The following is a 13,420-nucleotide window of genomic DNA, read 5'->3' as shown; positions in this document are numbered from 1 at the left end:
AACCTCTGTGCAGCTGAAGGAGGGGGTGGGGTTGGGGACTGGTTATGAGTTTTTCTTATTATGGGGAAACTCAAACTATCATCTGTGCTTGATGGAAGTAAGAGAGAGTGCAGTTGGATCTGCAGAAGCACTGCCTCTATTATTGGATTAATAGAGAGGAAAGATGACTCTAGAATGTGTACCCATTATCTGCACTACAAAGGGAATTAGTGTGGGTTTCAAAGAAATTAATAGCTTTTGAGTTAGTGCAGAATTACTAATGAATGTCAAGGCCAGAGATGGAAAGCAAACAAAATTGGGCTTTCTTTTCCTTATTGCGTTTGGGACTTGAGTAGGTTTTATCTCTGCAATTTTAAGATTGAGACTTGGGTTTTTTTTCTCTGTTAGCAGAAATATTCTTTAATAGCGTGTGCATCTGCAATTTACTGCAGGCAGTGAATTGATTTATTTACATGCTTTTCAAAAATGATAGTGCTTAAATCAGTGACATTTAAAACAAAGATCTGCCTGGGAAATCCATGTCTATGATGATAAATTATTAGATAATGTGTTTTTATCATGATACATAGTTTTGCCTTAAGTTGTCTGAACCCAGCCTAAACTTAATCTTTTTGCTAGTGTAAACATCCTCTGGTATTCAGTTTAACTATGTTTCCTGGTCCTGCCTTAAGGAAAAGGTCACCTTTAACTAAACTTGATCTTAGCTGAACCACTTTTCTCATTCGGTACAGAAGCAAAGGTATGTCTTCACTTGAGAGCTAACCAGTCCTAGGTTGGCCTAGAGCTCTGGCTTAGCTCATACCCAAGTACATCAAGTCAAACCCCAAACCCTTCTCCCAGCCACACACAAAAGTGTCTACTTTTAACCCAGGCTGGCTGAACCCTCATGAACTGCAGGCTATGGCTCAAGTTTTGCTCAGCTACTAATTTTGTGGTACAAATGCAGAATAGAGCACTTGAATGCTAATATTCCTCTAAAGTCAAACCACCATACTTCCTTATATCTCCAAAAGTACAGACAAGTTATCTCAAAATTATCTGGGAAAGAATCAGAATGGTTAAGCTTCAGCTTTCAGAAGTCCTAGTCATATGTATCACTGAATACAGTGTATTCATGCACTGAGGACATGGTTGTTTGTGCGCAGCTTTACATCATGGCTGCTCACACACAGGCAACCTAATCTGTGTAGAAGTCATCTGAGTGAACACAGCGGTCAAGCTGTCTCCATAATGGTGTCAAGGTCAGTCATCTTTAAAACGTGAAAGCAGGTCATAGTTAACCAGTCTCCCTAATTGGCTAAGTAAAAATCAAATGGGACCAAGAATTTGTTCCTGTTTTGAAGTACTTCGAGTCACAGCCTTGCATGTATATGTGTTCTAACTTTCCTGGGTCTCAGAGGTCACATTGAATGTCCAGTGAATCTCATCAAAATCAAAGAAAGCAAAAAAAAAAAAAAATGATTTAAAGCAACACAAAGTGATGTGGAAATGCTTTGTTCATAATCTATGGGTGCAGTTATGTTGGTTTGGATCAAACTGGAATTAACACAGAGATCAAGACTTTTTCAACGATCTGGAAAACTTTTAATAATTTATCTTAAATTACTATGTTACAGATGGACCTGAGCAGCAAAATCGTGGCCCCAGTGAGGTTGGTGGCAAAGTGCCTATTGACTTCAGTGGGCTCAGGATTTCATCTTTTGGTTCTAAGCCGGGGTAGGCAATTATTTCGGGTGGAGGGCTGCTTACTGAGTTTTGGCAAGCCATCGAGGGCCACATGACAGACAGCCAGGGGCAGGTAAATATAATTTTTCTAAATTTTTAGGGGCACTGCAGGCTGGATGGAATGGCCTGGCGGTCCGCATTTTGCCTACCCCTGTTCTAGACCAAACTTGTCTGAAGTTGTGAGATGTTTGGTAACGTGGTTGGTTTGGGCCTGTTTGGTTTCATAGAATCATAGACAATGAGGGTAGAAAGGGACTTTCAGAAGTCATCTAGTCTGACCCTTTACTAGAAGCAGGATCTTTCCCATCCAAACCATCCCACACAAATCCACTATCTAACTTGCTAGAAAAACTACCCAGTCAGTCCTGACAGAGCTGCAAAGCAGACACCCTAACCTGCCACAGGTAAAGTAGGGGGACAACAGTGGCCAATGTCCTGCTGCTGCAAGTGTTGCTAAAATATACTCAAGAGATCCAAGAAAGAGGGCCACACCACACCCCCCAGCTACAGAGGAAGGCAAAAACCAGTCTATACCAGTCTGACCATGGGGTAAAGTTCCTTCCTGATCCTAAATATGGTGCTTGATCTGACCCTGAGAGAGGGAACAAGATCCTGTAGCTAGGAACCTTCAGGTTTAAGTCTCAGCAGGAACATTGGGCCCAGCCTTGGGTGCAGCCAGTATCCAGTGCTTCTTACGCATGTGGCAACTGGAAGCCGGGGGGGGAGTGAAGGGGGAAATCCTCCCAGCCTCATGAGACCACCAAAGCCCAGAAGCATGGGAAATAACTATGGCAGAGCATAGGCATAGCTATTTCTAGATCATTCCTGACCAATGCGTATCCAACCTCTTTAACGCTTCCAATGATGGAGATTCCACGGCTTCGCCAGGGAGTCAAGTCTATGCCCCACAGGTCTAATGGTGAAGACGGTTTTACTGATATCCAATATAAACCTACTTTGCTGCAATGTCAAGCCATTGGTCCATGTTCAACCCTCTGCAGCAAGGGAGGAAGTGTTTTCACTCTTATTTATGGCAGCCCTCATCCAGCTGCTTGCAAACAAATTTCCTTCTAGTATGCTCCAGTAACTTCCTGGGTATTAAGGTGGGGCTAACTCATCTGTAGTTCCCCAGATTCTCTTTTATGCCTGTTTTAAAAAGAGGCACTATGTTGACCCTTTTCCAGTCCTCTGGTACCCAACCCATCTCCCATAACTCCTTAAATATTATTGACAAAGGGTGCAAGATCTCTTCTGCCAACTAGTCACTTTCACTTCTGTTTCTAGTTAGTTTCCCTGTCTCACATGAAGTAGAATAGCATTGCTGACATTGAAATTCATGAGGCATTAGGAGAGTTTCAAATTAGATAAAATCTTTTAATTGAAAGAAGTGATAAATAGATTAAAAACATGCTTTTTAACCAACTTTTAAGTCCTGCCTGCACTAATAAAATGACTAGCAGAGAGAATCCGTTGCAACATGGGTGTATGCTGGCATTGTTAAACCTTGGTTTCATCATACCCGAACGTGGTTACACTTTCATAATGTTTGTAAAGGACTCTGCGGTCTTTAGATAAAAGATGCTAAATGATTACAGTGATTTATTGTTATTGTGTAAAACCTGAACTCTGCAAGTCATGTCTTTTTACGGATGTTTTTAAATGTAAGTTTGTTAGCTGTGCACAATTTTATATTCTTGTATATAGTGTGTGTCTTAAATGATGCTACTAGAGTGATTGCACATCATGCAATATGTCAGATCCTTCCATGTTCCCACAATGATCCATTTTCAGATATGCCTATTCTTATTCCTGAATGCATGGAACTGTCACATAGAGAGACCAAAGAAAGAAAATGTGTGTTATTTCTTGATTTAAAGGTCACCTTGTGTCTTGGTAACATCGTAATCACAAGGTCCATTCCTACAAAATGCTCCTAGGCCCCTGATTACTGCTGAGGGTCCAGAGCTCAGTGGTGTCACAACCCAAAGTTGTGATTTCTTGTTTGTGTGCGCGCTTCGGCATCGCTAAATTATTTCCCGCCAAATTTGTCGCTGTCTTTGCATGGTAGAGTTCTCTGCTGCTAGGGAGAACTCTGGTGCAACGGGGGATTTCCCGCCGGATTGCAGCTTCTTTGCAGTGTGCATCTCTTTCTTGCACTGTAATGATACACGTTGCAAAGAAGTTCCTGCCATTTGTATTAGGATCCGCACCATGTTATTGGCCGATTCCTAATTTAGGCACACGTGGCGGCTAGCGATTGGCTTGCTAGCCGTACAAAAGGCTTGGGTAGTTTCCGCCCAAGCCGGAGGAGGAAGAGAAAGAGATTCTGTGTGAAGATCTCCAAGCGCTGTGGACCCTCGCGGACCCGACGCACCTCCCCTAAGCAGGCAAGAGAGGCAATAGAACCGAGCCTACGGAGCTTTCGCTTCTCGCCTCTCCCCGTCGCCGAGCGCAATCCTAGGTGTATCCCTTTCCTGTAATTTCAGACCCCGCAGAGCCTAGCAAACTCCGGGGAAAACTTATCGGACCCGCGGAGCCTGAATAACTCCGGGGAAACTTTCAAACCCAACTTAACCGGACCCGCAGAGCCTAGCAAACTCCGTGGGAGCGATTGATTTGTCAGAGTCCTCCAACGAGGGTTCAAGCGGGAGCTGTGCCTGGAAACTTGTCCAGCCTACACCAATACCATCTTTGGGTATAAGTAAACAATCTTTTCAATCAACCATTACGCCTCCGTAACTAATTCTAACTCGTGTGCGCTAAACCGCTTCGCGGCTCTCTCCCACCCCGTGTGCCCGGGCTGCCGGCCACAGCCCGCGTGCACCGAAGACGGGTCCGGTACGACCCCGGTTCGCCCCCAGCTTGCCCATGGCAGCCAGAATGGGATCGGAATCACCGCCGCACATGGCGACGAGGGCGGGATCGGGGCCCAGCCCGCACATGGTGACGAGGACGGGATTAAGATCGGGAGAGAATGCGCACGTAACAACTCAGACGGAATTAAGAGAGAACACGCTGGAGTTAGAATTGGTTAGGAATTGCCCTTAGTGCGATAACCAACACCAAGTGAAAAGCTTTGAAGAATTAGAAATCCATATCGCTTACCACCAGGCGGGCGGAACGGGTGAAAGATTTGTAAGCAGCCGTTTGTCGCTAAAGGGAGAAGAGGGAATCTCCAAAGATGGAGCCCCGAAAGAAAGGGAAGTGTACTTGCTCCCTGTGGCGTTCGGGTGTATAATGAGAGATGAGCGGGTCCTGTTTAGGCCCCTCGATACTGTGTCCCTCGCTGAACCCAACCCGGCGGGCGAAATGAACCCGACTTTCACCCAGGAGCGTGCCCGATGCCTACGATATGCTCGGGAGAGTGAAGAACCGGAGCCCATCGGCCCGTTCTCTCCGGGAATGGTAATGTCTAGATTACGGGGTCGCGAGCTCCCATCCGAGCTCCATGAAGATCTGGAGACGGAGGAGCACCCCGCGGATGAAAGAATGGCCTTGGGGTACGACAAGGAGGGAGAAGGTAGTGCAACTATTCGTACTATAATGAATACAATGCAGAGGAATTTAAGTTTGAAAGCCCAGCTGCAGATGGCGATCCGATAGGTCAAAGAAGCAGCTGAGAAAAAAGCTTGAAACGCCAGTCCAAGATGGCGCCAAGCAAGAGGAAGACCGCGTGGAAAAACCGGAAAAGAAGGGTGGAGCTTCTAACGAACCCGCGAGAGTTCGGTCAGTGACTCCGCCCATCGACGCAGCATCGTCGCCGGCAATCCCGCCTAGCGACACAGCGGCGTCTCGGCCGACCTCGCCTTCCTGCTGACGAAGGAGAGAGTCAAGCGGAGGAGAGCATCCGCCCCTCCTGCCTGAAGCAGCAACAGCAACAGTAACCCCAGCAGCAGCAGTTCAGCCTATAACAACATCGACTCCCGAAAAAACAGCTTGCTCTGCAATCACGGTTGGCCCGGCAACGGATGGGCGAGATGTCGCCACCAATCGTATTCGTGCTTGGACAGATCTACAACAATGGTATAAAGAATCTGAAATGGAATCTGAAGAAGCCATAATTTCATGGCTAGATCTTATGGCCATGGAATTTAAACATGATTAGCGAGTAATCTTCTTTGTCAATTGCCGAGACTGCGTATCCTGATGGAGCCAAGATTGTCTTATGATCGAGACTGTCAACACCTGACTAGGCCTCAAGGCACCAGACGACGTGGATCCAATCTTCCACCACTGCCACCGAGAACCCTAGAGAAGCGATACATGTTTGGATTTCTCCTACAGCGTTCCGGACTTAACAAGCAGCAGCTTCGGATTTTAGGGGATGCAGGCCAATGGCAATTAGCTTATGAGTTAGGTTTCCGTTATTTAGAAGAACCAGATGATGAATCTTCGACGATTTTGTCTAATTAAGCCATAGGAATCGTTTGAAAATTGTTTAAGTTTGTTGAATCAGATCATTAATCCGTTTTGAGAGTTTTCTGTTTACAGATCCGGAATTCAGAGCGTGTGACAAGGGGGAGCCCTAAGAGGGATGACACCACCGGAAGGAGTGAGGGCCTGACGTACGACTTCGTCACGACGCCCACTGAAGCCCTGATCGTGCAGTTTTTGTCATGAATCAGATTATGTGTTTATGTTGGTTATTGTTTCTTGATTGTTATGTAACTTGATCCCAGGACAGCGAATTTTTTGTTTGTGTATTTGTTTGATGGCTTGTTTACTTGTTGGACGATCACGACAGATTTTAAATTGCTCGGAAGAGTATGGCATAATTTAGCTATGCTCTCAGCAAGGGGGGATGTCACAACCCAAAGTTGTGATTTCTTGTTTGTGTGTGTGCTTCGGCACCGCTAAATTATTTCCCGCCAAATTTGTTGCTTTCTTTGCACGGTAGAGTTCTCTGCTGCTAGGGAGAACTCTGGTGCAACGGGGGATTTCCCGCCAGATTGCAGCTTCTTTGCAGTGTGCATCTCTTTCTTGCACTGTAATGATACACGTTGCAAAGAAGTTCCCGCCATTTGTATTAGGATCCGCACCATGTTATTGGCCGGTTCCTAATTTAGGCACACGTGGCGGCTAGCAATTGGCTTGCTAGCCATACAAAAGGCTTGAGTAGTTTCCGCCCAAGCCAGAGGAGGGAGGAAGAGAGAGAGATTCTGTGTGAAGATCTCCAAGCGCTGTGGACCCTTGCGGACCTGACGCGCCTCCCCTAAGCAGGCAATAGAGGCAATAGAACCGAGTCTATGGAGCTTTCGCTTCTCGCCTCTCCCCGTCGCCGAGCGCAATCCTAGACGTATCCCTTTCCTGTAATTTCAGACCCCGCGGAGCCTAGCAAACTCCGGGGAAAACTTATCGGACCCGCGGAGCCTGAATAACTCCGGGGAAACTTTCAAACCCAACTTAACCGGACCCACGGAGCCTAGCAAACTCCGTGGGAGCGATCGATTTGTCAGAGTCCTCCAACGAGGGTTCAAGCAGGAGCTGTGCCTGGAAACTTGTCCAGCCTACACCAATACCATCTTTGGGTGTAAGTAAACAATCTTTTCAATCAACCATTACGCCTCCGTAACTAATTCTAACTCGTGTGCGCTAAACCGCTTCGCTGCTCTCTCCCACCCTGCGTGCCCGGGCTGCTGGCCACAGCCCGCGTGCACCGAAGACGGGTCCGGTACGACCCCGGTTCTCCCCCAGCTTGCCCATGGTGGCCAGAATGGGATCGGAATCACCGCCGCACATGGAAACGAGGGCGGGATTGGGGCCTGGCTCACACAAGTGGGAGTTAAAATAAGCTTGCTACTTCTTCAGAGATTCTCATGCCCTCACAGAATTGGGCCTATGGTTTTGGAGTTGCTTAAAACAAGTGATTGCTAGTTTGAAGAGAGACTCTGCTTGAAAGCCCAGAGGCTACAATGTGCTATTTAATTCTTGCTCTTCTCTAGAAAGCATGGCAGGCTTAGAGAGAGAGAGAGACTTTGGAAAGAGTATCCAGGTGGCAATACACTACTGGTCCCAGCCTTGTCTTTATGTACTTTTAACATTTTATGGTTTCCATTTCTGCTTTTGCAGGGTTGTTAGTGGGGCCTTCTGAATAAACCATTGCACCACAGCTCAGGAGGCCTGGGTTCTGTTCCCAGCCTCTGTTCCCACTAAATGAGTGACCCTGGGCAACTTGCTTAACGGCCTTGCACCTCAGTTGCCTTATATGTAAAATGTGAAAGTGCTATCTATGCATCTCTTTTGTAATGTTCTGCAGGCTCTACAAATGAAAGTTGTTTTATAAAAGCTTTGCATTTTATTATTATTCTACCTCTATTTTAATCTGCAGTCAACTGCATGAATATTTCAACCTCTGCTTTCAATATATATACAAGTTTCCATTGATTTATGTTGTATGTGTGTTCCCGGAGAATGTCCCATGAATTGAATTTGCATAAAGCGAACCCACTTTACAATAGTAGGGATAGGTTCCCATCGCAGGGAGGGAGGGTGGGAGTGAGGCTGGGACTAGGGAAAGAGCGGGGGGAGGAGTGCTCCTCCTGGGGCTGCGCAAGGTAACAAACCAGGGGGAACAGAGCGGCGCTGTCCCCAGCCCTGGCTGTAGCGGCCCTGGGAGTGGCCAGCACCAGGTGCCTGCAGCTGTTGTGCTACACCGTGCTCTGCCTGTCCCCACTAACCTCTGGTCCTAGGCTGCGCCATGCCCTGGTGCAGGCAGCTGGTGTCAGCTGCTTCTGGGGCCACTGCAGCCAGGGCTGGGGTGAGCAGGGCCATGGCCCTTTCCCTTCCCCCCACAGGCTTACCTGCTTGGGCGGGGGACATCTATGCTGATCTCTTATAAGAGTGAATTTACCTCGCATATAACGAATTACGGGACTAAATATGCTCATCACATAAGAGCAAATTTGCATATAAAGAACCCGCATAAATCGAGGGAAACCTGTATCTCAAGCTGTTAACATGAGCCAAAATGACTTGCAGAATGAAGTGTTCAAAAAATAATTAAATAATTGTTTGATTTCTTCCAGAACACAAGCCGACTTTCCCAAACATTCTGAAGAAAGGCTACCTAGATATTAGAAAGGATCATGACAGCTTCTGGCAACCCTGTTATGCAGAGCTCTCTCCATATAAACTCTACCTGTATTATCTTGACAGCAGTGGCAACCAGAATCTTCCTACAGTCTATCCACTTACACACTTCCAAAGTATCACTGTTACAGGCAACCTTGAAACAAAGATGGTGGACACCATCCTATCAGACAACTCCCAGTTGCAGTTGAAGGCACAGTCATCATGGGAGGCTTTGGACTGGGGGCAGAAACTTTGGGAAGTGGTACATTCCTCTGTGCCAGCTTTTATGAGGCAACAGGAAGAATTGGAAAACACCCAGAAACTGGACAACAATGATGACCTTGCCCAAATTCATGTTTTGCAAGAGAAGCCCGCTGAATTTTTCCAGCCCACCAATTTCACCGAAAATAGCAAGGACTACCAAAACATTATCAAATCAGGGACTCTTTATAGGTTGACTGTACAGAATAACTGGAAAGCATTTACTTTTGTTCTGAGCAGATCTTATCTCATGGCATTCCAGCCTGGTATACTGGATGAAGACCCTCTCCTGAGCTATAATATTGATGTGTGCCTGTCTGTCCAGACCGATACTCTGGATGACTGTGACTCTTGCTTTCAGGTCATTTTCCCTCAAGATGTCCTCCGTTTGCGAGCAGAAACGCGCCAAAAAGCACAGGAGTGGATGGAAGCACTGAAATCTGCTGCAAATGCAGCCAGAAATTTAGGTCAAAACCTGCAAGTTACCCTTAGAAACAAATCGAGAGATTATCCCTTTGGAAAGGACCTTAGGAAGAGCAAGCGCCAGTCTGTGACTACCAGTTTTCTGAGCATCCTGACCACTTTGTCTTTGGAAAGAGGACTAACAGCCCAGAGTTTCAAGTGTGCAGGTAAGCCACCACACTGAAGTGTCATTCCACTCCCAGTCCTTATGCGAGGCAAAGATATAAACACAACTCATGAACATAACTTGTAAGACTGCATAAACTTTTACACAAAAAATGGGCACTTATTTTCCAGTGCCTTAGCCGTAACTTTAGTGGCTGCTAATGTATCAAATCAAGAAAACCAAATTGGTTTTGGCTTGGTTAGCAGTTGGTTATGGAAATAGAAATAGAAGGGGTTATAAGGAGTGGTGCTGGATGCAGCCCTTCAGTTTCTGAGTCCAAATGCTTTTCATTAAGAGAAAATCTTTAAGAGCATCTCCCATCACACAACTTATATAAAAATCACTTTTTAAAAAATAAACAAGATGTGTAGATCAGGGGCAGGCAATTATTTTGGGCGGAGGGCCACTTACTGAGTTCAAGCAAGCTGTCGAGGGCTGTGTGGGTAGCCCCGGTCCTTGACAGGCTTCCCACCCCCTGGTCGCTATCTTGCAATTGGAAGTCCTGCCCCCTAACCTATGACCTTTGTCACCAGAAGGCCCTCCCCTTGCCCCTGGAAATACTCCTTTCAGCAAGGGGTTTTGCCATCTCAGAACCAGAAAAATATCAAAAACCAGAATACCATATTCTAAAAATCAAACATCTACATTAATTTGATTTCCAAAAATATTTACATGTGTTTGTGTAGTATACATAGAGGTGACTGCACAGTAGCTTAAAATGAAGTCTTGTATATTGTGAGGTGGGGGGATGAAGGGGTAGGTATATGTTTGTGGGGGGCTGTTGGTGTGTGGATATGTGGGGTGTGGGTGGGTATGGGGTTTGTGGGGAAACGGTGGCTGGGGTGTGGGTCTGGGGCCCTGCATGTATGGCAGTGAAGGGGAGGGATGCATGTGTATGGTGGGGTCTGTGTATGGGACTCGCCCTATGAACACACACAGATACACTCTCCCCCCTCCCTGTGGGTGCGCGCACACACACACACACACACACACACACACACTTTCCTGCACTCTCCTCCCTCATTGGGTGGGCGTGCACGCACTCTTCCTCCTTCATGGGGCAGACGAGCATGCACAAATGCATGCATGCACATCTTCCTGCTCCTGGCCCTGGGGTACCAGCACAGGCCCCATGCGCCCATGGTCCAGCAATGCAATGTGCAGGGAAGCAGTGAAAGCTGCAGCATGCAGAGGCTTCTGGTTGGGGGGACGGGGGGGGCCAGGCTGGCCTTGCTACTGAGTCCTGCCAACTCCCCCTAGGTCTTATTGCCCCTGTCTCTTGTCATCTTTGAGAGGCAGCCAGGAGCAGATAAATATAAATTTTCTAAATTTTTTAGGGGCCCCAAGGGCTGGATAGAATGGCCTGGTGGGTCAGATTTTGCCCGCCCATGTGTAGATCGTAAGCTCTTTGGGGCAGAGACTGTATGTGTGTGGCACAGAGAGACCTGGTTTCTGATTGGGTCTCTAGGTGCTGTTGTATGAGAAATAATATTTGTGGAGTGAAAGTAAGTATTCAGTGCCCCATTACAAAAAGCAAAGATATTATTTTAATGTCACAACTCTTTGATGGGATTCCATCAAAGTTTCTGAATCTAAGCAGCTTGGGTTGGGCAATGTACCAGACAGGAGATCTCAAGAGGAACATGGGTTTTCCAGGAAGCAATGCTGGCAATGAAGTAGGCAGTGCTTTTTTGTCTGAATCAGTGCAGAATCACTTCCCCGGCGTGTGAGATTGGCGATGTCATCTCTTTGGTATAAATCTCAAGTCTTTCACTCATTGTGGGGATTTAGAAATCTTACAGCATATTAAAGACTAGAAAGTCAATCTTATGTGCTGATCTAGTTTCAAGTGTCATGATTTCATTCCACTGAATACAGAAATATTCTTCCCTTCCAGTTCCATTTTGTGCTAATATATAACTCTGTGCTGTGAGGTGGTGGCTGCACCTCGTTGATGGTTCAGATGATTCACAGTGGGAGAGCAGGTCTAATGGTTAGAGCACAAGAATGGAAGGCTGACATTTGTGCCTGGATGTCCTGTGTCTGCCAGAGATGTACTGTGCTCCTTGAAGTAATTCACAGACACTTGCTAATAAGCCTAAGCTTTCAAAGTAACTAGTGATTTTTTTGAGGCCTTCCATTTTTAGGTGCCCAGCTTGAGATGCTAGAGAGAGAGTTTGATGAGAGTGGGAGTGCTCAGTGCTCTGTTAAAATCAGCTAACTTGTGTTAAACTGAGCACTCAAAATCACTAGTAGTCACTTTTAAAAATGGAGGTTTATTAGTCTGTCTGTGATCGTTTTTCCTCATTTGTAAAATAGGGAAACAAACCTACCAAACACAGAAGGATCATGGGGATCATTTGCTGATGTTTGCAAAGCAATTTTGAAATTCTAGCATCATGAGCACTGCAAAAGTATGATGATGAGCAGGCTAGTGTGCTTATGTACAATCATGACTCGGATGTAGTTTACTTTAGTGGTAGTGGAGCTTGGTTAACCTCAAGCCATGCAGTTTTGGACTGTATCCTGAATTGTCTCTTATCCACTGCTGTCAAACTTGCAAACCATCACATATTTGCTGTGTTGTTTTTTTATAGTGTATTTTTTCCTGAGTCTTCATCCACAAATGTATTCCCTGGAGTTTTGATTTCCTTATCCAGACCAAATTGTTCTATTTTTTTATTTTAATTAAAATCTTAATTCATTTGAAAACTGACTCTTACGCAGGGACAAGGTACAATTGTTGTGGAAAAGAATAGAAATGGAGGGTAGCTGTCTGAAACTGTGTTGTCCTGCTTGGCTTCACCTTGATGCCACTGCTATGGTAGTATTCTTTTTGAACCTGAAAAGTCAGTGTGAGTTTCCAAATGACTGAATTTGGATCCTCTTCTAGCTTGAAAGAGTAAACTTTGCATCTAAGAAATGGAACTGGTACTAGTTTGGTTTCTCAGTAGGACTTTCCTTTTTGTTACAAAACACTGTCAATTTGGCTATTCCCAGCTGCTTTGAAAACCCCAGTCTTATTTTAGTAGGGCACCCATACTTTTCCCATCTTGCATGGGAAAGAAGGATTAGCTAGTGTAGTGGTTTTCAGCCTCATTTTTTTTTTTTCTTTTCAGATTTAAGGTACTCCTTGGAAAATGCAGGCTCCTACCTTTCTCTCATATTTTAACTGCAGAGAAATAACAGAGTAATTCTTCTGTTGCAGAGAACTCAGAAAGACCCCGACGAGTCAGAATGTTTTTAACACGGTGGATTCCTACTTGAAATCTCTGGATTGATCTTGTAAATCGTGTAGGTTTCTGCATATCTGACAGTGATAATACTTTGGAGCACCCTTAAAAGGGTCTCTCAGCACCCAACATTGTCACAGGACCCTTGTTGAGAATCACTGATCTAGCGGTTAGGTCACTGACACTGGGCTTACAGGACTGGGTGCAATTCCCAGTTCAGCTCTGGGTTCCCTCTCTAACCTTGAGCAAGTCACTTGCAGCTACATTTTCAAAATCACCTTGGTGCCAAATTCCCACTGAAATTAGGGTACCTTGGCATTTTGGAAAATATTCCTGTGTGCCTACAGATATTTCTGTCACCTGGATGGTCAAAAAAGAATACCACTCAGGTTGTGAACTGCTCAGATACTATGGGGATAGAACCCATAAAGACGCCTGTAGTAGAGCTCTCGGATTTGCCCATTTTCATTATTCTTTTCTCATTTTTGTCTTAAAATTCAGC

At 45.7% G+C, this 13,420-nt stretch overlaps 1 protein-coding gene across 3 annotated transcripts in view; it reads left to right on the top strand.

Annotated features, from left to right (window-relative positions):
* Positions 1 to 13,420, top strand: part of PLEKHM3 (pleckstrin homology domain containing M3) — a 143,254-nt gene that overhangs the window by 32,660 nt on the left and 97,174 nt on the right. For all 3 annotated transcript variants that reach the window (XM_019492253.2, XM_019492254.2, XM_059727108.1), the window contains exon 3: positions 8,751 to 9,686. In XM_019492253.2, coding sequence (XP_019347798.1) covers positions 8,751 to 9,686 — 936 coding nt within the window. The remainder of the gene's footprint in view (positions 1 to 8,750; positions 9,687 to 13,420) is intronic.

Source organism: Alligator mississippiensis, chromosome 4 (assembly GCF_030867095.1).
Source record: "Alligator mississippiensis isolate rAllMis1 chromosome 4, rAllMis1, whole genome shotgun sequence".
NCBI classification, from domain to species: Eukaryota; Metazoa; Chordata; order Crocodylia; family Alligatoridae; genus Alligator; species Alligator mississippiensis.
The sequence above is the reverse complement of the archived record's forward strand: the minus strand, read 5'-3'. Positions and strand labels throughout refer to the sequence as shown.